Source organism: Loxodonta africana, chromosome 7 (assembly GCF_030014295.1).
Source record: "Loxodonta africana isolate mLoxAfr1 chromosome 7, mLoxAfr1.hap2, whole genome shotgun sequence".
In the NCBI taxonomy this organism is placed as follows: Eukaryota; Metazoa; Chordata; class Mammalia; order Proboscidea; family Elephantidae; genus Loxodonta; species Loxodonta africana.
The window spans coordinates 32,336,752-32,363,435 of NC_087348.1; the positions used below are offsets into that span (position 1 = coordinate 32,336,752).

The 26,684-nt window shown below is 38.9% G+C and overlaps 1 protein-coding gene across 1 annotated transcript; it reads left to right on the forward strand.

Annotated features, from left to right (window-relative positions):
- The first annotated feature begins 200 nt into the window (after positions 1 to 200).
- Positions 201 to 2,397, forward strand: LOC100670861 (olfactory receptor 10AG1-like). Its single transcript, XM_003422633.3, has one exon. It carries the CDS (start codon positions 767 to 769, stop codon positions 1,706 to 1,708), a length of 942 nt encoding a protein of 313 aa, XP_003422681.3. The 5' UTR covers positions 201 to 766; the 3' UTR covers positions 1,709 to 2,397.
- The last annotated feature ends 24,287 nt before the right edge of the window (positions 2,398 to 26,684 follow it).

A 26,684-nucleotide genomic window follows, 5' to 3' on the forward strand; every position in this document is an offset into this window, starting at 1 on the left:
AATTTCCCTGAATAATATCATCTTATCCTGTATACTTAACATCCTACCAAAAGACATTTGTAGTATTTTCCTCTGCAAAATGAAATATTCTCACACTTTTCTTTCTAAATCTCTAATATGAACTATATTATATGCTTATAGGTGACCTGGTGGCACTGTAGTTAAGTGCTTGGCTTCTAACCAAAATGTTGGTAGTTCAAGTCTACCAACCACTCCTTGGAAATCTTATGTGGTAATCCTACTTTTCCCTATAGGGCCGCTGTGAGTTGGAATCGACTCAGTGGCAATGGTTTGGGTATAAGCTTAAAATCATGAACAGATGGGAGAAGGGAACTTTGAAACAGGCAGTTGAAAATGTATGCTAGAAGACACTTTATGATATAGTTTTTCAGAAGCATCACTGAGAAAATGCATAGGGAAGTACAGTAGGATTGTCAAGATGTGTAATGAATTTAAAGTGAGATTAGATGGCAAAGCTGAGGGTCCATCTCCAGCAGTTACCAATTGCTCCAGTGCCTTGTTGAGTTAGGTATAGCTTGTTCTATCCTGGGCTGTGCTCTGAAAGTATAATGAAATGATCTTAAAATAAATTTAAGGGGGCTGTTTACTGTGATATAACAGGAGGATGTGGGATGTACTTAAGTAGCATCATTCTTAAAGTGCAAACAATTGCATTGGTCATAAAATCCAATCCAGACACCTCCATATGATTTAGAGATAAGGAAGGGTAAAAGGAAATGCTCATGTAAATTTACCTTTTCCACAGATGAATCATCAGGTAAAACCACCACAAGATAATCTAACCAAAGTGATGGAATTTGTTCTCTTGGGCTTTGCTGACATGCCCCATCTCCAGTGGTTTCTTTTTGGATTGTTTTTAATCATCTATATCATTATCCTGATGAGTAATGGCACCATATTTCTCATAACAAAAATGGATCCTGCTCTCCAGAGCCCTATGTATTTTTTCCTGGCAAATTATTCCTTCTTGGAAATCTGCTATGTATCAACTACTTTCCCCAGAATGCTGATGAATCTAGGAACCCAGAGAAGAAGAATTTCCTTAGTTGCCTGTGCTACACAGATGTACTTTTTCTTCACGTTCGGAAGCACAGAGTGTTTGCTCCTGGCAGTGATGGCCTATGACCGCTTTGTGGCCATTTGTAACCCTCTGCACTATCCTCTAGTCATGAACCACAGGGTCTGTATCCAGTTGGTGACTGGCTCCTGGGCCACTGGAATCCCAGTTCAGATAGGGCAGACGTATCAGATTTTCTCTCTGCCTTTTTGTGGATCTAAACAAATTAACCACTTCTTCTGTGATATTCCCCAAATACTCAAGCTGGCTTGTGGGGACACCTTTGTAAATGAGATGTTGGTCTACATACTTTCTGTGTTATTTGTCATGGTTCCCTTTCTGTTGATACTTGGCTCCTACAGTAAAATCATCTTCATCATCCTGAAGTTACCATCGGCCACAAGTCAAGCCAAAGCCTTCTCCACCTGCTCATCTCATCTTATGGTTGTGATGTTATTCTTTGGATCAGGTATTATTGCCTACTTAAGACCCAATACTAGACACTCAGAGGGAAATGACAAAGTGCTATCTCTTTTCTACACTATCCTAACTCCTGTGTTTAATCCCATGATATATAGTCTAAGAAATAAGGATGTCAAAATAGCACTGAGAAAATTGCTATGTAAATAATTCACTAAAGAATCAGGTAATGTATGAAAATTCCTTTCTTCCATATTTTTAATTAAATTTCAACAGATGTATACTTTTAACCATAACTTGTGTTATGGTTTAGTTGTGTCCCTCCAAAATGTGCATCAGCTTGGCTAGGCTATGATTCTAAATACTGCTTGATAGTCTGCCATTTTGTGATTTGAGTCGAAACCTTCTAGAAGACAACTGGTTTGGTGATTTTCCTATGTGTTGTAAACCCTAACTCTATGATGTAAATGAGGCAGGATTAGAGAGGCAGGACTCACTCTACAACATTAAGTTGTACCTTGAGCCAATGTATTTTGTGATAAAAGAGAGAAGCTAGGATAGAGATAGGGGGACCTCCTACCACGAAGAATGATGAACCAGAATGGAAGCATGTCCTTTGATCCCTGCACTGAGAAGCTCCTAGACCAGGGGAAGATTGATGACAAGGACCTTACTGCAGAGCCAGCAGAGAGAGAAAGCTTCCTCTGAAATTATCTCTCTGAATTTGGATTTCTAGATTCCTAGACTGTGAGAAAATAAATTTCTCTTTGTTAAGCTATACAATTTTGGTATATCTGGTATAACAGCACTAGATTATTAAGACACCTTGTCTTTCCAAACAGTACAATCATTTCCAAGTTAAAAATCTCTTGTAATGTTGTCAGAACTTTCTGCACAAATTGTACAAGTAATATATATAATAAAAACCTGAACCTATTGTCGTTGAGTTGATTCCAACTCATAGTGATCCTATAGGACAGAATACAACTGCCTCATAGTGTGCAAGGAGCACCTGGTGGATTCGAACTGCCGACCTTTTGGTTAGCAGCTGTAGCTCTTGACCACTACACCACGAGGATTTCCGATATATATATATTAAAAAATATATACGTTAGCATATAGCAAATCACTGTGTTAGTAATTCTGTAATTTTATTGTGCAATGTCCTCCTTCAATAGGAATTTTTGCTTGGGCTAATTTAGTTTAGTCAGTTGTAATGTATAATCTGTTATATTACTTAGCCTAAACATTTCACTGCCATGAGTGTACATACGGTTGTGATACCTATTTTAAAAACTAGGTTTGCAATAACCATTAATTAATACCATGCTATGTTCCTTAGTTATTCAGGGGAGATTTGGTACAGGACCCCCCAGGAATACCAAAATCTGTGGAAGCTCAAGTCCCTTATATAAAATGACACTATATTTGCATATAACCTATGCACAAACTTCCATATACTTTAAATTAAATATAGATTACTTATAATATCTAATACAATGCAAATGTTTTGTAAATATTTGTTATACAGTGTTGTTCAGGGAATAGTGACAAGACAGAAGGCAAACAATGCTCAAACAATGAGTTCTGAAGAGAGAGAGTGAGGATCTGTGAAATGGTGGGAGGCTACACATCATTTCATTTGCATAGATTCAGTGTAGTGCTTGGTGGAATAAAAATAATAATATAGTCTCTATGATAAACCTTAGTCTGGAAGCTCAGCTGAAACCTATCCTCCATGGGTGACCCTGCTGGTGTCTGAAGGCCAATGGCATAGCTTCCAGCATCACAGCAACATGCAAGCACCCTCAGTACAACAAATTGACAGACACGTAGGGACATCCAGACTAAGACAGACTAAGAAGAAGGACCGGGTAGTCTACTTTTGGAAAGAGTTAGCTAGTGAAAAACTTATGAAAGCAGCAGAACATTGTCTGAGATAGCCCCAGACAATGAGCCCCCCCATGCTGGAAGTCACTCAAAAGATGACTGGGGAAGAGCTGCCTCTTCAAAGTGGAGTCAACCTTAATGACGTGGATGGACTAAAGCTTTTGGGGTGTACATTTGCTGATGTTACACAGTGCAAAATGAGAAGTAGCTGCTAACATCTGTTAATAATCAGAACCTGGAATGTACCAAGTATGAATCTAGGAAAATTGGAAATCATCAAAAATTAAATGGATCACATAAAGATCAATATTCTAGGCATTAGGGAGCTGAAATGGACTGGTCCTGGCCATTTTGAATGGGACAATCATATAGTCTACTAAAAACTGTGCCGGGAATGACAGTTTGAAGAGGAATGGTGTTGCATTCATCATCAAAAAGAACATTTCAAGACCTACCCTGAAATATGACACAGTCAGTGATAGGATAATATTCATATGCCTACAAGGAAGACCAGTTAATATGACTATTATTCAAATTTATGCACCAACCATTAAGGCCAAAGATAAAGAAATGGAAGATTTTTACCAGCTTCTGCAGTCTGAAATTGATCAAACATGCAATCTGGATGCATGGATAGTTACTTGGAATTAGAACGTGAAAGCTGGAAACAAAGAAGAAGGATTGGTAGTTGAAAAATATGGCCTTGGTGATACAAACGATGATGCAGATAGCATGATTAACTTTTGCAAGTTCAATGACTTGAATACTTTTTTTTGCCAACGTAAATGGTGACTATACACATGAACTTCACCAGATGGAATACACAAGAATCAAATTGACTACATCTGCGGAAAGAGACAACGGAAAAGCTCAATATCATCAGTCAGAACAAGGCCAGGGACTGACTGTCGAACAGACCACCAATTGCTCATATGCAAGTTCAAGCTGAAGTTGAAAAAAATCAGAGCAAGTCCATGAGAGCCAAAATACGACCTTGAGTATATCCCACCTGAATTTAGAGACCATCTCAAGAACAGATTTGAAGCGTTGAATGCTAATGACTGAAGACCAGGTGAGTTGTGGAATGACATTAAGGACACCATACATGAAGAAAGTAAGAGGTCATTGAAAAGATAGGAAAGGAAGAGAAGACCAAGATGGATGTCAGAGGATAATCTGAAACTTCCTCTTCAAAGTCAAGCAGCTAAAACAAAAGGAAGAAATGATGAAGTACAAGAACAGAACAGAAGATTTCAAAGGGTGGCATGAGAAGACAAAGTAAAGTATTATAATGACATATGCAAGGAGCTGGAGATAGAAAACCAAAAGGGAAGAACATGCTCGTCCTTTCTCACACTGAAAGAACCGAAAAATCAAATTCAAGCCTTGAGTTAAATAGCAAAAGACTCTACGGGGAAAATATTAGACAATGCAGGAAGCATCAAAAGAAGCTGGAAGGTATACACAGAGTCATTATACCAAAAAGAATTAGTCAAAGCTCAACCATTTCAAGGGGTAGCATATGATCAGGAACCGATGGTACTGAAGGAAGAAGTCCAAGCTGCATGGAAGGCATTGGTGAAAAACAAGGCTCCAGGAATTGACGGAATATCAATTGAGATCTTTCAAGAAACAGATGCTGCCCTGGAAATGCCAAGTAATTTGGAAGAGAGCTTCCTGGCCAACCAACAGGAAAAGGGCCATATTTATGCCTGTTCCCAAGAGAGGTGACCCAACCAAATGCAGAAATTATCAAACAATATTTTTAATATCACCCACAAGCAAAATTTTGCTAAAGATCATTCAGAAGTGGCTGTATATCGAAAAGGAACTGCCAGAAATTCAGGCCAAATACAGAAGAGGAGGTGGAACCAGGGATATCATTGCTGATGTCAGATAGATCCTGGCTGAAATGGGAGAATACCAGAAGGATATTTTCCTGTGTTTTGTTGACTATGCAAAGGCATCCTACTGTGTGGATCATAACAAATTATGGATAACATTGAGAAGACTGGGAATTCCAGAACACTTAATTGTGCCCATGAGGAACCTGTACACAGAATAAGAGGTAGTTGTGTGGACAGAATAAGGGGATACTGAGTGGTTTAAAATCAGGAAAGTTTTAGGTCAAGGTTATGTCCTTTCATCATACCTATTCAATCTGTATGCTGAGCAAATAATACGAGAAGCTGGACTATATGAAGAAGAATGGGGCATCAGGATTGGAAGAAGACTCATTAACAACCTGCATTATGCAGATGACACAACCTTGCTTGCTGAAAGTGCAGAGGACTTGAAGCACCTACTGATGAACATCAAACACCACAGCCTTCAGTGTGGATTACACCTCAATATAATGAAAACAAAAATCCTCACAACTGGACCAATAAGCCACATCATGATAAACAGAGAGAAAAGATTGAAGTTGTCAAAGATATCATTTTACTTGGATCCACGATCAACATCCATGGGAGCAGCAGTCAAGAATTCAAAAGACACATTGCATTGGACAAATCTGCTGCAAAGAACCTTTTTAAAGTGTTGAAAAGCAAAGATGTCACCTTGAAGACAAAGGTTTGTCTGACCCAAGCCATGGTATTTTCAATCGCATCATGTGCATATGAAAGCTATACAATGAATAAGGAAGGCCGAAGGAGAATTGACACCTTTGAATTTTGGTGTTGGCAAAGAATATTGAATAAACCATGGACCGCCAAAGAATGAACAAATCTACTTGGAAGAAGTACAACCAGAATTCTCCTTAGAAGCAAGGATGGCGAGATGGTGTTTTACATACTTTGGACATGTTGTCAGGAGAGATCAGTCCCTGGAGAAGGACATCATACTTGGTAAAGTAGGGGATTAGTGAAAAAGACGAAGACCCTCAATGAGAGGATTGACACAGTGGCTGCAAGAATGGGCTGAAGCATAATTAGGATTGTAAGGAAGGTGCAGGACCAGGCAGTGTTTTGTTCTGTGGTACATAGGTTCCCATCAGTCTGAACCAACTAGACAGCACCTAACAACAAAGACATGGTAAACCTGGAAAATCCTCTCTGAAGAAGTAACATTTGAACTGAGTCCTAAATAGCTAGAAGGCATAACTATTTAGATTATTTTAGGTAGACGAAAAAGCAAAAGAAGACCATTAAGTTTTACATTCTTAGAAGCCTCAAGAGCCAATTGCCTGGGGAAAAAATGTGTTAGCAGATGAGCATGGAAATAAAGGTAGGGGCCAAGTTATACAACAGTTTTTATTTCCTGGGAAGAAATTTGAATTATTCCAAGTACAATGGAAATCCATGAAAGTGCTTAAGATTTTCTATAGAGAACACTTTGGCAGTTTGGGTCCACCAGCCATTCCCACATATATTCCCCAGATTTTTGTTTGTACGTATTAGAAAATTCACACAGTTCTTTTGAAGTGTAGCTTACCTCCTCTTGGGTCACACTTCGTACTTCACCTTCTGCGGCTTGCTGGGACTTAAAGTGTTAATGCTCTCACGTTATTTTATAGATGAACAAAACAGAGAGACACAAAGAGTTTGCATAATCTTTCCTATTTCACATACATACAAGTATTTTAACTCACTACCCATGCTCTGAATCTCTGCTAGAGCAGTGGTTAGGTTCTATGGCTGCTAACCAAAATCTATGTCCAGACCTGGGTTTGAGTTAGGCTTTCATCACTTAAGATTTTCTTTGACTTGGAAAATTATTTAATCCTTAATTGTCACTTTTTATATTTGACAAAAAAAAAAAGAACCTTACAGAGTTGTTATGAGAATTAACATGTTAAGAGCACACCTAACATTGACTTAGTTTATCAATGACATTGTTACAGTCTGTAATTATGATCACATTTGTAATTAAGGAATTTACTTAACATCTGCCCTTTTATACAGCCTTTTCAGTGGAAATTGCTCTAACTGAATTAAGATGCCTAACTATGATGAGGTTAATTGGACCTTATGGTGGTCAAGGCCAAGAGTCAGCATTCAACCTACAAAGATAAGGTGGCTGGGAGGCGGAGCCAAGATGGCGGACTAGGCAGACGTTACCTCGGATCCCTCTTACAACAAAGACACGGAAAAACAAGTGAATCGATCACATACATAACAATCTACGAACCCTGAACAACAAACACGGATTTAGAGACGGAGAATGAACTAATACAGGGAAGCAGCGATAGTTTCCAGAGCCTGGAGCCAGCGTACCAGTCAGGTACGGCACAAGCACAGAGACCTGCTCCACCCCCCCGAACTAACCCCGGGAGGGGGACCAGCCGGTTCCACGGGCGGCGTGGGACGCAGCCGGTAGGAGAAGTCCCCGGGAGGCAGTGACTGATCTTGGAGCAGAAAGAGCAGCATCCGAGCTGGGGAACCGTCCCGCAGGGATTTGGACTGCTCGCAGGTACGCCATAAACACGGAGAGTTGCTCCACCCCTTGAACTAACCCCGGGAAGGGGACCAGCCGGGTCGAGCGGGCGGCGTGGGACGCAGCCGGTAGGAGAAGTCCCCGGGAGGCAGCGACTGGCATTGGAGTGGGGAGAACAGCGTTCCAGCCGGGACACTTGGTCGCGGCACAAGCACGGGGAGCTAATCCACCCATCTGAACTAACCCCGGGAGGGGGCCCACCTGGTTCACGGAGGCGGCACGGCCACGTGGCTGGAGGGACGAGAAGTCCCCGGGAGGCAGCGACTGATTTTGGAGTTGAGAGTGCACCGTCCCAGTAGGGGAGCCTTGACGCTGGGCGTGGGGCTGGAAGCGGAGGATCTGACCGTGACTCCAGCGGGCCAGACCCCCTGGGGGCAATCTCCACACAGCCAGCACACATAGGCGACCCGCCCGCGGGAATCTCAGATATAACAGTTATTCCAAGCAAGACAAGCAACTCTGGCTATATTCTGAGGTGCTACTCTCCTATCTCTCTGTTCCCTCCCCCACCCTCCCCAGGCGGCTTCATTAACATCTGAATAGCCTGAGCCAGAGGGAGAACTCTGATAGGGATCTGACTGCAGTTTTTTTTTAGCGGATTTTCTGGAAAAACTAGTTTCCCAGTGATGGCTCGGAGACAACAATCCATATCAAACCACTTAAAGAAGCAGACCGTGACAGCTTCTCCAACCCCTCAAACAAAAGAATCAAAATCTTTTCCAAATGAAGATACAATTTTGGAATTATCAGATACAGAATATAAAAAACTAATTTACAGAATGCTTAATGATATCACAAATGAAATTAGGATATCTGCAGAAAAAGCCAAGGAACACACTGATAAAACTGTTGAAGAACTCAAAAAGATTATTCAAGAACATACTGGAAAAATTAATAAGTTGCAAGAATCCATAGAGAGACAACATGTAGAAATCCAAAAGATTAACAATAAAATAACAGAATTAGACAACACACTAGGAAGTCAGAGGAGCAGACTCGAGCAATTAGAATGCAGACTGGGACATCTGGAGGACCAGGGAATCAACACCAACATAGCTGAAAAAAAATCAGATAAAAGAATTAAAAAAAATGAAGAAACCCTAAGAATTATGTGGGACTCTATCAAGAAGGATAACCTGCGGGTGATTGGAGTCCCAGAACAGGGAGCGGGGACAGAAAACACAGAGAAAATAGTTGAAGAACTCCTGACAGAAAACTTCCCTGACATCATGAAAGACGAAAGGATATCTATCCAAGATGCTCATCGAACCCCATTTAAGATTGATACAAAAAAAAAAACACCAAGACATATTATCATCAAACTCACCAAAACCAAAGATAAACAGAAAATTTTAAAAGCAGCCAGGGAGAAAAGAAAGGTTTCCTTCAAGGGAGAATCAGTAAGAATATGTAATGACTACTCAGCAGAAACCATGCAGGCAAGAAGGGAATGGAACGACATATACAGAACACTGAAGGAGAAAAACTGCCAACCAAGGATCATATATCCAGCAAAACTCTCTCTGAAATATGAAGGCGAAATTAAGATATTTACAGACAAACACAAGTTTAGAGAATTTGCAAAAACCAAACCAAAGCTACAAGAAATACTAAAGGATATTGTTTGGTCACAGAACCAATAATATCAGATATCAGCACAACACAAGGTCACAAAACAGAACGTCCTGATATCAACTCAAATAGGGAAATCACAAAAACAAACAAATTAAGATTAATTAAAAAAAAAAATACACATAACAGGGAATTATGGAAGTCAATAGGTAAAAGATCACAATAATCAAAAAGAGGGACTAAATACAGGAGGCATTGAACTGCCATATGGAGAGTGATACAAGGCGATATAGAACAATACAAGTTAGGTTTTTTCTTAGAAAAATAGGGGTATATAATGAGGTAACCACAAAAAGGCATAACAACTCTATAACTCAAGACAAAAACCAAGAAAAACGTAACGACTCAACTAACATAAAGTCAAACACTATGAAAATGAGGATCTCACAATTTACTAAGAAAAACGCCTCAGCACAAAAAAGTGTGTGGAAAAATGAAATTGTCAACAACACACATAAAAAGGCATCAAAATGACAGCACTAAAAACTTATTTATCTATAATTACCCTGAATGTAAATGGACTAAATGCACCAATAAAGAGACAGAGAGTCACAGACTGGATAAAGAAACACGATCCATCTATATGCTGCCTACAAGAGACACACCTTAGACTTAGAGACACAAACAAACTAAAACTCAAAGGATGGAAAAAAGTATATCAAGCAAACAATAAGCAAAAAAGAAGAGGAGTAGCAATATTAATTTCTGACAAAATAGACTTTAGACTTAAATCCACCACAAAGGATAAAGAAGGACACTATATAATGATAAAACGGACAATTGATCAGGAAGACATAACCATATTAAATATTTATGCACCCAATGACAGGGCTGCAAGATACGTAAATCAAATTTTAACAGAACTGAAAAGCGAGATAGATATCTCCACAATTATAGTAGGAGACTTCAACACACCACTTTCGGAGAAGGACAGGACATCCAGTAAGAAGCTCAACAGAGACACGGAAGATCTAATTACAACAATCAACCAACTTGACCTCATTGACTTATACAGAACTCTCCACCCAACTGCTGCAAAATATACTTTTTTTTCCAGCGCACATGGAACATTCTCTAGAATAGACCACATATTAGGTCATAAAACAAACCTTTGCAGAGTCCAAAACATCGAAATATTACAAAGCATCTTCTCAGACCACAAGGCAATAAAACTAGAGATCAATAACAGAAAAACGAGGGAAAAGAAATCAAATACTTGGAAAATGAACAATACCCTCCTGAAAAAAGACTGGGTTATAGAAGACATCAAGGAGGGAATAAGGAAATTCATAGAAAGCAACGAGAATGAAAATACTTCCTATCAAAACCTCTGGGACACAGCAAAAGCAGTGCTCAGAGGCCAATTTATATCAATAAATGCACACATACAAAAAGAAGAAAGAGCCAAAATCAGAGAACTGTCCCTACAACTTGAACAAATAGAAAGTGAGCAACAAAAGAATCCATCAGGCACCAGAAGAAAACAAATAATAAAAATTAGAGCTGAACTAAATGAATTAGAGAACAGAAAAACAATCGAAAGAATTAACAAAGCCAAAAGCTGGTTCTTTGAAAAAATTAACAAAATTGATAAACCATTGGCTAGACTGACTAAAGAAATACAGGAAAGGAAACAAATAACCCGAATAAGAAATGAGAAGGACCACATCACAACAGAACCAAATGAAATTAAAAGAATCATATCAGATTATTATGAAAAATTGTACTCTAACAAATTTGAAAACCTAGAAGAAATGGATAAATTCCTGGAAAAACACTACCTACCTAAACTAACACATTCAGAAGTAGAACAACTAAATAGACCCATAACAAAAAAAGAGATTGAAACGGTAATCAAAAAACTCCCAACAAAAAAAAGTCCTGGCCTGGATGGCTTCACTGCAGAGTTCTACCAAATTTTCAGAGAAGAGTTAACACCACTACTACTAAAGGTATTCCAAAGCATAGAAAATGACGGAATACTACCCAACTTATTCTATGAAGCCACCATCTCCCTGATACCAAAACCAGGTAAAGACATTACAAAAAAAGAAAATTATAGACCTATATCCCTCATGAACATTGATGCAAAAATCCTCAACAAAATTCTAGCCAATAGAATCCAACGACACATCAAAAAAATAATTCACCCTGATCAAGTGGGATTTATACCAGGTATGCAAGGCTGGTTTAATATCAGAAAAACCATTAATGTAATCCATCACATAAATAAAACAAAAGACAAAAACCACATGATCTTATCAATTGATGCAGAAAAGGCATTTGACAAAGTCCAACACCCATTCATGATAAAAACTCTTACCAAAATAGGAATTGAAGGAAAATTCCTCAACATAATAAAGGGCATCTATGCAAAGCCAACAGCCAATATCACTCTAAATGGAGAGAACCTGAAAGCATTTCCCTTGAGAACGGGAACCAGACAAGGATGCCCTTTATCACCACTCTTATTCAACATCGTGTTGGAAGTCTTAGCCAGGGCAATCAGGCTAGACAAAGAAATAAAAGGTATCCGGATTGGCAAGGAAGAAGTAAAGTTATCACTATTTGCAGATGACATGATTATATACACAGAAAACCCTAAGGAATCCTCCAGAAAACTACTGAAACTAATAGAAGAGTTTGGCAGAGTCTCAGGTTATAAAATAAACATACAAAAATCACTTGGATTCCTCTACATCAACAAAAAGAACACCGAAGAGGAAATAACCAAATCAATACCATTCACAGTAGCCCCCAAGAAGATAAGATACTTAGGAATAAATCTTACCAAGGATGTAAAAGACCTATACAAAGAAAACTACAAAGCTCTACTACAAGAAATTCAAAAGGACATACTTAAGTGGAAAAACATACCTTGCTCATGGATAGGAAGACTTAACATAGTAAAAATGTCTATTCTACCAAAAGCCATCTATACATTTAACGCACTTCCGATCCAAATTCCAATGTCATATTTTAAGGGGATAGAGAAACAAATCACCAATTTCATATGGAAGGGAAAGAAGCCCCGGATAAGCAAAGCACTACTGAAAAAGAAGAAGAAAGTGGGAGGCCTCACCTTACCTGACTTCAGAACCTATTATACAGCCACAGTAGTCAAAACAGCCTGGTATTGGTACAACAACAGACACATAGACCAATGGAACAGAATTGAGAACCCAGACATAGATCCATCCACGTATGAGCAGCTGATATTTGACAAAGGACCTGTGTCAATTCACTGGGGAAAAGACAGCCTTTTTAACAAATGGTGCTGGCATAACTGGATATCCATTTGCAAAAAAATGAAACAGGACCCATACCTCACACCATGCACAAAAACTAACTCCAAGTGGATCAAAGACCTAAACATAAAGACTAAAACGATAAAGATCATGGAAGAAAAAATTGGGACAACCCTAGGAGCCCTAATACAAGGTATAAACAGAATACAAAACATTACCAAAAATGACGAAGAGAAACCCGATAACTGGGAGCTCCTAAAAATCAAACACCTATGCTCATCTAAAGACTTCACCAAAAGAGTAAAAAGACCACCTACAGATTGGGAAAGAATTTTCAGCTATGACATCTCCGACCAGCGCCTGATCTCTAAAATCTACATGATTCTGTCAAAACTCAACCACAAAAAGACAAACAACCCAATCAAGAAGTGGGCAAAGGATATGAACACACATTTCTCTAAAGAAGATATTCAGGCAGCCAACAGATACATGAGAAAATGCTCTCGATCATTAGCCATTAGAGAAATGCAAATTAAAACTACGATGAGATTCCATCTCACACCAGCAAGGCTGGCATTAATCCAAAAAACACAAAATAATAAATGTTGGAGAGGCTGCGGAGAGATTGGAACTCTCATACACTGCTGGTGGGAATGTAAAATGGTACAACCACTTTGGAAATCTATCTGGCATTATCTTAAACAGTTAGAAATAGAACTACCATACAACCCAGAAATCCCACTCCTCAGAATATACCCTAGAGATACAAGAGCCTTCATACAAACAGATATATGCACACCCATGTTTATTGCAGCTCTGTTTACAATAGCAAAAAGTTGGAAGCAACCAAGGTGTCCATCAACGGATGAATGGTTAAATAAATTGTGGTATATTCACACAATGGAATACTACGCATCGATAAAGAACAGTGACGAGTCTCTGAAACATTTCATAACATGGAGGAACCTGGAAGGCATTATGCTGAGCGAAATTAGTCAGAGGCAAAAGGACAAATATTGTATAAGACCACTATTATAAGATCTTGAGAAACAGTAAACCTGAGAAGAACACATACTTTTGTGGTTACGAGGGGGGGAGGGAGGGAGGGTGGGAGAGGATTTTTTTTATTGATTAATCAGTAGATAAGAACTGCTTTAGGTGAAGGGAAAGACAACACTCAATACATGGAAGGTCAGCTCAATTGGACTGGACCAAAAGCAAAGAAGTTTCCGGGATAAAATGAATGCTTCAAAGGTCAGCGGAGCAAGCGCGGGGGTCTGGGGAGCATGGTTTGCGGGGACTTCTAAGTCAATTGGCAAAATAATTCTATTATGAAATCATTCTGCATCCCACTTTGAAATGTGGCGTCTGGGGTCTTAAATGCTAACAAGCAGCCATCTAAGATGCAGCAATTGGTCTCAACCCACCTGGAGCAAAGAAAAATGAAGAACACCAAGCCCACATGACAACTAAGAGCCCAAGAGACAGAAAGGGCCGCATGAACCAGAGACCTACATCATCCTGAGACCAGAAGAACTAGTTGGTGCCCGGCTACAATTGATGACTGCCCTGACAGGGAGCTCAGCAGAGGACCCCTGAGGGAGCAGGAGATCAGTGGGATGCAGACCCCAAATTCTCATAAGAAGACCAAACTTAATGGTCTGACTGAGACTGGAGGAATCCCGGCGGCCATGCTCCCCAGACCTTCAGTTGACACAGGACAGGAACCATCCCCGAAGACAACTCATCAGAAATGAAAGGGACTGGTCAGCGGGTGGGAGAGAGATGCTGATGAAGAGTGAGCTAACTATATCAGGTGGACACTTGAGATTGTGTTGGCAACTCTTGTCTGGAGGGGGGAATGGGAGGATAGAGAGAGAGGGAAGCCGGCAAAATTGTCAAGAAAGGAGAGACTGAAAGGGCTGACTCAAGACGGGGAGAGTAAGTGGGAGTAGGGAGTGAGATGTATGTAAACTTATATGTGACAGACTGATTGGATTTGTAAACGTTCACTTGAAGCTTAATAAAAGTTATTATAAAAAAAAAAAATAAATAAATAAATAAAATAAAATAAAAAAGATAAGGTGGCTGTTCTTACTGTAATGGACAGCAGAGTCAAAGCAGTAATCAGATTTGTCTGACTGATATGGATTTACAGCATTGGCTACTTAGTCATGGAGTCCTTAGGAGTGAAGTAGATAGGAAACCTAGTAAATATTTACTTTATCTGTGCAAGCCAATGAATGCTAGATCAAGTAAACAGCAGTCTAACCTGAATTGCCAGAATAGAGAATCATGGTCCCTCAATCAATTCCCAGATTTGAGTGAGTTTAAAGACCTATGACCCCTTGAATCAAGGGGAGGCAGGTCCTCTTGAGGAAGGACAACAATAGACTGCCAAAAATTTATACAGTTGATCATTCTCCCATCCTTCCCCAAAGGGATCTATAGCTTTTTACAAGACTGTTCAGCGATCACTGGATTCTGGCTCTGAACTGACGCTAATTCCAGGAGACCCAAAATGTCACTGTGGCCCACCAGTCAGTGTAGGGTATATGGAAGTCAGGTTATTAATGGAGTCTTAACTCATGTCCATCTTACAGTATGTCCAGTGGGTCCCTGAACCCATCCTTTAGTGATTTCCCCAGTTCAGGAATGTATATTTGGAATAGATACACTCAGCAACTGGAAGAAACACCACATTGGATCCCTGACAAATGGAATAAGAGCTATTATGATAGGAAAAGCCAAGTGGAAGACATTAGAACTGCCCGTACATAGGAAAATAGTAAACCAAAAGCAATACTGCATTCCAGGAGAGACTGAAGAGATTACTGCCACCATCAAGGACTTGAAGGATGCAGGATTTTCCCTTAGTCATCTAGTGCTGCTATCATAGAAATACCACCAGTGAGTGGCTTTAACGAAGAGGAATTTATTCTCTCACAGTCTAGTAGGCTAGAAGTCCAAATTCAGGGTGTCAGTTCCAAGGGAAGGCTTTCTCTTTCAGCTCTGGTAGAAGCTCTTTGTCATCAATCTTCCCCTGGACTAGGAGCTTCTCCTCATAGGAACCCCAGGTCCAAAAGATTCACTCTGCTCCCAGTGCTTCTTTCTTGGTGGTACGAGGTCTTGCACTCTCTGCTTACTTCCCTTTCCTTTTATCTCTTGTAAGATAAAATGTGGTGCAGGCCACACAGCAGGGAAACTCCCTTTACATTGGATCGGGCATGTGACCTTAATAAGGGTGTTACAATCCCATCTTAATTCTCTTTAACATAAAATTACAATCTCAATATGGAGGACAGCCACACAATACTGGAAATCATGGCCAAGCCAAATTGATGCATACCTTTTTTTTTGGGGGGGGGGACATAATTCAATCCAAGAAAGGGTTATTCCCACCACATCCTCATTCAACTCATCTATTTGGCCTGTGAAAAAAGAAATGGATCTTTGACAATGACAGCGGATTATAGATAATTTAACCAGGTAGTGACTACAATTGTAGTTGCTATTACAGATGTGGTTTCATTGCTTAAGCAAATTAATACATCTCCTGGAACCTGGAATGCAGTTATTGATCTCAGCTAATGCCTTTTTTTCCATACCTGTTTCAAAGAACCACCACAAACAGTTTGCCTTCAGCTGGCAAGGCCAGCAATACACCTTCAGTTGCCTACCGCAGAGCTACACCAAGTCTCCAGCCCCATGTCATAATTTAGTTCACAAGGACTTTGCCTGACTTTCCCTTCTATAAGACATTACAATGATCCATTACATTAATGACACTATGTTGATCAGACAAATGAAAAAGAAGTGTCGATGACTCTGGACTTACTGGTAAGTCATTTGTGTGCTAGAGGGTGATAAATTAATCTCACAAAAGTTTAAGTGCCTTCCACCTCAGAGATATTTCTAGGGGTCCAGTGATGTGGGGCATATTGAGATGTTCCTCCTAGAGTGAAGGATAAGTTATTGCATCAGGCCCCTCCCACACCTAAAAAAGAGGCACAATGCCTCTTTGGATTGTGAAAGCAACATACTCCTCATTTTGGTGTGCTACTCCAGCCTATTTATCAAGTAACTCAAAAAGCTCCTAGTTTTTGAATGGGACCCAGAACAAGGACAACTCTGCAATAGGTTCAGGTTGCTGTGCAAGCTTCCCTGCCACTTGGGACATATGATTTGGCTTACCCAATGGTGCTGTAAGTGTCAGTGGCAGATAGAGATACTATTTGCAGTCTTTGACAGGTGCCTATTGATGAATCATAATGCAGATGCTTAAGATTTTGGAGTAAAGCCATCCTCTGCAGATAACTACTGTCCTTTGAGAAAAAAAAAAAAAAGAAAAAACTTTTGGCTTGTTACTGGGCTTTAGTAGAGACTGAACACTTAAATGGGATACTAAGTCACCATGCAGCCTGAGCTGCCCAACATGAACTGGGTGTTGTCTGACCCACAGAGTCATAAAGTTGGAGATGAATTAAACAGAAGTGGTATATACGGGATCAGGTCTGAGCAGGACCTGAGGACACAAGTAAGTTGCATAAGAAAGTGGCCCAAATACCCATGGTCTCCACTCCTGTCACATTACCTTCCATCTCCTGGTCTTCACCTATGGCCTCATGGAGACTTCCTTATGATCAGTTGACTGAGGAAGAATAATCTCATGCCTGGTTTACAGATGGTTCTGTGTGATATGCAGGCACCACTGAAAAGTGGACAGCCACAGTGCTACGGCCACTTTATAGGAACTCATGCCACCAAAAATGAAGAGCCAGGGGTGTGTTTATCCTTTGGACCTGGGGTCCCTGTGCTGAGAAGCTCCTAAGCCAGGGTGACATTGAAGGAAAGGACCTCCACCCAGAGCCAACAGAGAGAGACTTCCCCTGGAGCTGACACCCTGAATTCAAACTTTCATCCTCCTAGACAGTGACAGAATAAACTTATGTTTGTTAAGCAATCCACTTGTAGTGCTTCTGTTATAGCAGTACTAGATAACTAAGACACATACCAAGGGTCTTTCACAAGAATCAATGCAAATTTCTAGTCAAAAACACTAGAAGCCAGAAGAAGATGGAGTGACATATATAAAATACTGACCGAAAACAATTGCCAACCAAGAAATCTTTACCTAACAAAGTTTTCATTAAAAAATTAGGCAGATCAAGACATTACCAAACAAACAGAAGCTCTGAGAATTTGCCACTACCATAGTAGATTATGGATAACATTGTGAAGAATGGGAATTACAGAACAATTAACTGTACTCGTGAGGAACCTGTACATAGTACCTGTACCTAGATCGAGAGGCAGTTATTCGAACAGAACAAGTGTATACTGTGTGGTTTAAGTCAGGAAAGGTGTGTGTCAGGGTTGAGTCCTTTCATCATACCTACTCAATTTGTAAGCTGAGCAAATAATCCAAGAAACCGGACTATATGAAGAAGAATAGGGTATCAAGATTGGAGAAAGACCCATTAATAATTTGTGTTATGCAGATGACACAACCTTGCTTGCTGAAAGTGAAGAAGACTTGAAGCATTTACTGATTAAGATGAAAGATCACAGCCTTCGGTATTGATTATACCCCAACATAAAGAAAACAAAAATCTTCACAACTGGACCCATAAGCAAAATCATGATAAATGGAGAAAAGATTAAAGCTGCCAAGAATTTCATTTTGCTTGGATCCACAATCAATAGCCATGGAAACAGCAGTCAAGAAATCAAAAGACGCATTGCATTGCGTAAAGCTGTTGCAAAAGACCTTTTTAAAGTGTTGAAAAGCAAAGACGTAACCTTGAAGGCTAAGGTGAAACTGAGGCAAGCCATGGTGTTTTCAATCACCTCATATGCATGTGAAAGCTGGACAATGAATAAGGAAGAGGGAAGAAGAATAGATACCTTTGAATTGTGGTGTTGGTGATGAATATTGAATGTACAATGGACTGCCAAAAGAATGAACAAATCTGCCTTGGAAGAAGTACAACCAGGATGCTCCTTAGAGGCAAAGATAGTGAGACTGCGTCTCATGTACTTCGGATATTTTATCAGGAGGGATTAGTCCCTAGACAAGGACATCGTACTTGGTAGGGTAGAGGGTCAATGAATGAGAGGAAGACCATCAGTGAGACGAATTGACTTAGTTGCTATGAAAATGTGCTCAAGCATAGTAAGAATTGTGAGGAGGGCACAGGACTGGGCAGTGTTTCGTTCTGTTGTACATAGAGTTGCTATGAGTCAGAATTGACTGGACATCAGCTAACAACAACAACAGAGAAGCTTTGCAAGTTTTAATCAAAGGAATACTCCAAATGGAAGGGCAAGAGCATTAAATAAATATTTGTATTTATACATGGAATAAATAAATTAATAAAAAATAAGACAAAGTTTTACCAAAAATGGAACAACTCTAAGGAAAAGTATATGGTATTTTCAAGGCATAAATTCCATAATTAAATACCACAAACAATACAACATCCAGTTTATAAGAAATAAGCACAAAGTAAACTCATCAAATATAGGTTGAATATTGATGCTAATGGAGACACACCAACAGAAATGGGTGGAGGAGCATATCAGAAATAGATTTGTTTTGTTAAGTTCATATGGTAACAGTTGTTCATATGTTAAACATTGTCACAATTGTAAGTTGTGTAATGTAATATATGTGGTAACCACTAAGAAATCATCAAGGAAAAACCTTCATAAGAAATGAAGAAGGCAAAAAAGTTCATCACAATAAAGCTACCATATACAAACAAAAACAGAAAAATCAGAATAAAGAAGCAAAGAAAACATGAAACACAAAAAACAAAGAGCAAACTGAATGAGGTAGACATATTTTTTTCAGTAATAAACTTAAATGTAAATGGTTTAAACATCCCATGCAAAAGGAAAACAGTGGCAAAATAGATTTAAAAGAAAAAAAAAATCTATCCTTCTGCTATCTACTTGAAACATACCTTAGACACAAGAACACAAACAGACTGAAAATAAAAGGATGGAAAAAATATTCCATGCAACACATAAAAAATTAAGTGCAGGATTGGCCATACGAATATCAGACAAAGTAGACTTTAAATCAAAATTTACTTCAAGGAATAAAGAAGGACACTACATAATAACAAAAGGGCCAATTTAGCAAATAGTCATAACAATTATAAATATACATGTACCTAACAGTGCACCAAAGTACATGAAACAAATAGTAACTAATAGGAAAGGAGAAATAGACAACTTGACAATGTTAGGAGACTTCAACATACCACTTTCAGTTATAGATAAAACATCTAAAAAGATCACTAAGGACATTGAGAACTTATATAAAGCCATAAATCAATTGGACTTAACAGATATATATATAGAACTCTGTACCCAGAATCAGAAGAATACATGTTTTTCTCCATCACACAGGGATCATTTTCCAGAACAGACCTTATGCTAGGACAAAATAAATCTCAACAAATTTAAAAAGATTGAAATCATACAAAGCATCTTCTCTGATTATAATGGTAAAAAAAAAAAAAAAAAAGCTAGAAATCAACAACAGAAAAAGCAACAAAAAGAAAAAAAACACAGAAAATATAATACATTACTAAAAATTATTGAGTCATAGAAGAAATCCTAAGTGAATTTACAAAACTCCTAGAATCAAGTGAAAATGAAATCACAACTTATCAACATTTGTTAAATAGCAAAAGCAGTACTCAGAGGGAAATTCACAGCAATAAGCACATGTATTACAAACAAAAAAAAAAAAAGAGAGAAAGATCCAAAATCATTAATGTAAATGGACAACTGGAACAAATAGAAAAGGAAGAGGAAAAGAAGCTGTAAGTTACCAAAAAAAAAAAGGAATAATAAAGATCAGGGCAGAAATAAACTGAAGAGAAAATGGAAAGAGAATAGAAAGAATCAACAAAACCAGAAGTTGGTCCTTTGAAAGGATCAATAAAATAGACAAATGACTGGCTAGATTGATAAAGGAAAAAAAAAATATGGAGTGCAAATAACCAAATTAAGAAATGAAACTGATCACATGAATCCTATCCAACAGAGGTAAAGAAGGTCATAACTGATTACTATGAAAAATGGTATTCCTACAAATTTGAAAACCTGGATCAAATGGACAAATTCCTACAAACACACAGCCTACCCAAGCTAACACAAACAGAGGTAAAAAATTTACACAGATCCACTACAAAAGAAGATGTTGAAGATGTCATCAAAAAACTGCCAACAGGAAAAAGCCCAGGACCAGATGGCTACACTGGATAATTCCATCATGCTTTCAGAGAAGGCTTGACACCAATCCTATTCAATCTGTTCAAAAACATAGAAGAGAAAGGAGCACTACCAAACCTTTTCTATGAATCCAGCATAACCACAATACCTAAACCAGGCAAAGACATCATGAAAAACGAAAATACGGACCAATATCACTTAGGAACATTAGTGAAAAAATTTTCAGCTAAATTCTAGCCAACCGACTTCAACCACATATCAAAGAAGTCATACACAGTAATCAAGTGAATCCATACCAGGATTACTTGGGTGATTCAAACTTAAAAAATCAACTTAATACACAACATAAATAAAGAACCATATGATCCTAGCAATTGATGCATTTTCTCAATATAATTAACAACATTTATGCAAAACCAACAGCCAACATTATACTCAACAGAAAAAAGCTGAGAGCCTTCGTTTTGAGAACAGGAACAAGACAAGGATGCCCATTATCACCACTCTTATTCAACATTGTACTGGAAGTCCTAGCCATAGCAACAAGAAGAGAAAGAGCAATAAAAGGTATCCCAACTGGAAAGATGTAAAACTGTATTTGTGGATGACATGATTCTATACATAGAAAAGTCCTAAGTATGCCACACACACACACACACACACACACACACACACACAAAAGATAAATAAATAAAAGAACTATTGGAACTAATAGAAAAATCTAGCAACTTTGCAGGATAGAAGATCAAGCAAACAATGCCATTTACAATAGCACCCAAATTGACAAAAGACCTAGGAATTAACCTAACTAGAGACAAAAAAAAAAAATCTTATAAAATGGAAATTATAAAACAGTACTACGAGAGACTAAAAGAAAATTACATAAATGGAAATACATCCAGTGTTCATTGATTGTTAGACTTAATATAGTGAAGATGTCGGTTCTATTAAAGTGATCTTCAGATACAATGCAAACCCAATAAAAATCCCAACAACATTCTTTACTGAAATGGAAAAACTAATGATCAACATCATATGGAAAGGAAAGAAAGAAACCCCTGATAGACAAGCAATACTGAAGAAAAAGAACAAAGCAAGAGGTCTCACACTTCTCAATATTAAAACATACTGTGCAGCCACTGTGATTAAAAAAAGAAAACCTAGCGTATGTTCAATGATGGATACACAGAACAGTGGAATAGAATTGAGAACTTAGAATTAAACCCAGCGGTCTATGGGCAAACGATTTTCAACAAGGGGTCAAACTTCATTCAGTAGGGCAGAAACAGTCTCTTTAATAAATGGTATTGGCTAAACTGTATAAAACTGCAGAAAATGAAATAGGATCCGTACTTCACACCACACACAAAAAGTAACTCAAAATGGGTCAAACACTTAAATGATAAGCCTAAAAAAAAAAAAGATAAGCCTAAGACCATGAAATTTCAAAGAAGTGCACATAGGGACATAAATGTGGTACCTAAGCTTTTGTAAAAATAGAATAACAAACATAACAACAAATACATGAGCAGAGAAGACAAAATAGATAAATGAGACCTCATAAAAATAAGAAATTTATGGTCACCAAAAGACTTTATTAAAAGAGTATATAGACAGCCAATAGATGACAAAAAAAAAAATCTTTGGAAATGACTTACCTGATAAGGGTCTAATCTCCAAAATCTGTAGAAAGTTTTGACAAATCAGCAAGAAAAAGACAAACAACCCGTTCAAGAAATAGGCAAAGGAAATGAGCAGAAAGTTCATCAAAGAATTCATCCAAACAGGCAACAAACATATGAGAATATATTCACAATCATTAGACATTAGTGACAAACAACTCAAAACTGAAATGAGGTACTATCTTAGCCAGCTAAAATGGCATTGATAAAAAAATAAAATTAAAACAACACCAAAACAAATGGCAACAAATGTTAGCGACCTTGTGGGGAAAATGGAACCCATTGCTAGTGGGTCTGCAAAATGGTACACTCACTATAGAAAATGGTATGATGTTTGCTCAAAAAACTAGAAATAGAGCTAGCCTATGAACCAGGATTCTACAGGGAAAATATGAAATGATGTAGGAAGCATCAAAAGAAGATGGAAGGAATACAGAGAGTCATTATACCAAAGATAATTGGTCAACCTTCGACCATTTCAGGAAGAGGCATATAGTCAGGTATCTATGGTACTGAAGGAAGAAGTCCAAGATGCACTGAAGGTATTAGGCATTGGTGAAAAACAAGGCTCCAGGCTTTGACGGAATACCAATTGATTTGTTTCAACAAATGGATGCAACACTGAAAGTGCTCAGTCTTTTGTGTCAAGAAATTTGGAAGATAGTTACCTGACCAACTGACTAGAAGAGATCCATGTTTATGCTCATTGCCAAGAAAGGTGATTCAACCCAATATGGAAATTATCTAACAATATCATTAATATCACACTCATGTAAAGTTTTGCTGAAGACCAGTCAAAAGAATTTGCATCAGTACATTGACAAGGAACTACCAGAAATACGAGCTGGATTCAAAAGAGGATATGGAACAAGGGATATCATTGCTGATATCAGATCAATCCAGGCTGAAAGCAGAGAATACTAGAAAGATGTATACCTCTGTTTTATTGACTATGCAAAGACATTCAACTATGTGGATCATACCAAATTATAGATAACATTGTGGAGAATGAGAATTCTGGAACAAGTAATTGTGCTCATGAGGGATCTATACATGGACGAAGAGGCAGTCATTTGAACAGAACAAGGGGATACTGCATGGTTTAAAGTCAGGAAAGGTGTGTATCAGGGTTGTATCCTTTCACTACACCTATTCAATCCCTATGCTGAGGAAATAATCCAAGAAGTTGGGCTATATGAAGAAGAATGGGGCATCAGGATTGGAAGAAGACTCATTAACAACCTGCATTATGCAGATGACATAACCTTGCTTGCTGAAAGTGAAGAAGACTTGAAGCACTAACTGATGAAGATCAACGACCACAGCCTTCAGTATGGATTACACCTTAACATAAAGAAAAGAAAAATCCCCACAACTGGACCAATAAGCAACATCATGATAAATGGAGAAATAATTGAAGTTGTCAAGGATTTCATTTAACTTGTGTCAACAACCAACACCCATGGAAGAGGCAGTCAAGAAATCAAAAGAGGCATTGCACTGGGAAAATTTTTTGCAAAAGACCTCTTTAAAATGTTGAAAAGCAGAGATGTCACCTTGACGACTAGGGTGTGCCTGACCCAAGCCATTGGTATTTTCAATCTCATCATATGCGTATGAAAGCTGGATAATGAATAAGGAAGACTGAAGAAGAATTGACATCTTTGAACAGTGGTGTTGGCCCAGAATATTGAATATAACATGGACTGCCAAAAGAACAAACAAATGGGTCTTGGAAGATGTAAAACTAGAATGCTCCTTAGAAGCAAGGATGGGCAGACTACGTCTCATGTACTTTGGACATGTTATCAGGAGAGATCAGTCCCCGGAGAAGGACAGCATGCTTGGTAAAGTAGAGGATCAGCGAAAAAGAGGAAGACTCTCAAGGAGATGGATTGACATAGTGGATGCAGCAATGAGCTCAAACACGGCAACAATTGTGAGGATGGTGCACGACCAGTCAGTGTTTCATTGTGTTGTGCATAGGGTTGCTATGAGTGGGAACCCACTTGATGGCACCTAACAACAACAAGAAGCCATTAATCCCAGATTATTTAATGGAATTTTAAAAAGCTAGAGAAATAACTTATTTCACTTCTATATTTACAAATGTCCAATAGTTTTATATTGCAATCAGGACAAAAATCTAAGTCTTTACAAAATTTAGAAAATGCGGAATTGTCTGGCTTCATCTTTTTGCAGTAAAATATATTACAGGAGGTGGTGGAGCAAGATGGTGAAGTGGTTGGATGGTCCCATTTACTCCTCCAGCAATTAACCCACTGAATAATGAATATGAACAGTCACAAGCTGAGATATCAGAACTCTGGACAGCAGCTGATGTGTTGGAATGTCAGAGTGAGTCCAGGAGCAGGAGAGATGAGCAGGGACAGCACAGAAGCTGGGAGAACCTACCCGCTGTCATTGGGACCACTTGATCATTGCAGCCATTTGTGGACAGGGCTGATCTACACTCCAAACAGAACACAGAAAGGGAGCTAATCTTAGGAAGCTGTAGCCCAAATTTTTAAAGTGGCACAAATTGTCCCTAGAAGTTCATGGGCCATGCCATTGGGAGGGTGCAAAATGAGACTGTAGCACTGCTAGAAAGTGCTGTTGAATCTTGTTGAGGTCTGAGACAGATGGGGGGTAGGACCAGGGGAACTGCAGGGGCAGGAGGGCGACGGGGACACTTCAGACTGACAGGTGACACAGAGGGAAATGGCTTGTTCCCTGCCCGCAGCAGGACACCATGGGAGAGTCCATGCAGGAGCACCCATGAGAAAAATACAGAGAAAGCCTCCCAACCTTGCCTCAGGAAAGTCTAGCCCCACCACTTAAGTCAGTGTCTGGGAGCAGCTAAACCATCCCACTCCCATGCATGCATAATGAATCCCCAAAATCAAACATCCAGAACTCCTGAATAAGCACTGGAAAAAAAAAAAAAAAACCCTCAGGATAAGAGTGCCCTCTAGTGGCTGTCAGGGGAAGACACCAAGTTCACTGCTGTTGGATGGATTCTGACTCACAGAGGATCTTTGCCGTGGACTGGAGCTACTCCAGGGTGTTTCCAGGGCCATGAGTCTTTGTAGAGGTGAAATTCTGCATCTTTCCCTAATGAAGAAGTTGGTGGGTGCATATGCTGGCCTTTTGATTGTCAGCCGGATGCATGGCTGCTGCATCACCAGGGTGCCCAATCAGAAATGTTTCAGATCACGTCTTTTTGACCCAGTGACCCCTCTCCTGTGAACCTCTTAGACCAGCAGAAGATTGATGACAAGGACCTTCCTCCAGAGCCCACAGAGAGAAAAATCTTTCCCTTGTAGCTAGTGCCCTGAATTTGGACTCCTAGCATACTAGACTGTGAGAGAATAAATTTCTCTTTGTTAAAGACATCCACTTGTGGTATTTCTGTTATAGCAGCACTAGCTAACTAAGACAATGTCCTCCTTCAGGGACTGGTCCCTCCTGATAACATGTCCAAAGTATGCGAGATGAAGTCTTGCCATCCCTGCTTCTAAGGAGCATTCTGGCTGTACTTCTCCCAAAACAGATTTATTAGTTCTTCTGGCAGTCCATGCTATACTCAATATTCTCTGCCAACACCATAATTCAAAGGCATCAATTCTTCTCTGGTCTTCCTTACTCATTGTCCAGCTTTCACGTGCATATTAGGAGATTGAAAATACCATGATTTGGGTCAGGCACACCTTAGTCCTCAAGGTGACTTTTTTTTTTTTTTTAAGACTTTAAAGAGGACTTTTGCAGCAGATTTTCCCAGTCCAATATGTCATTTGTTTTCTTGACTGCTACTTCCATGGATGTTGACTGTGGATCCAAGTAAAATGAAATCTTTCAAAACTTCAATCTTTTCTCTGTTAATCATGATGTTGATTATTGGTCCAGTTGTGAGGATTTTTGTTTTCTTTATGTTGAGATGTAATCCATACTGAAGGCTGTAGTCTTTGATCTTCATCAGTAAGTGCTTCAAGTCCTCTTCGCATCCTGCAAACAAGCTTATGTCATCTGCATATCACATTTTGTCAA

Coding starts and splice junctions, on each gene's coding strand:
- LOC100670861 (XM_003422633.3), top strand. CDS start 767: ATGAATCATCAGGTAAAACCACCACAAGATAATCTAACCAAAGTGATG.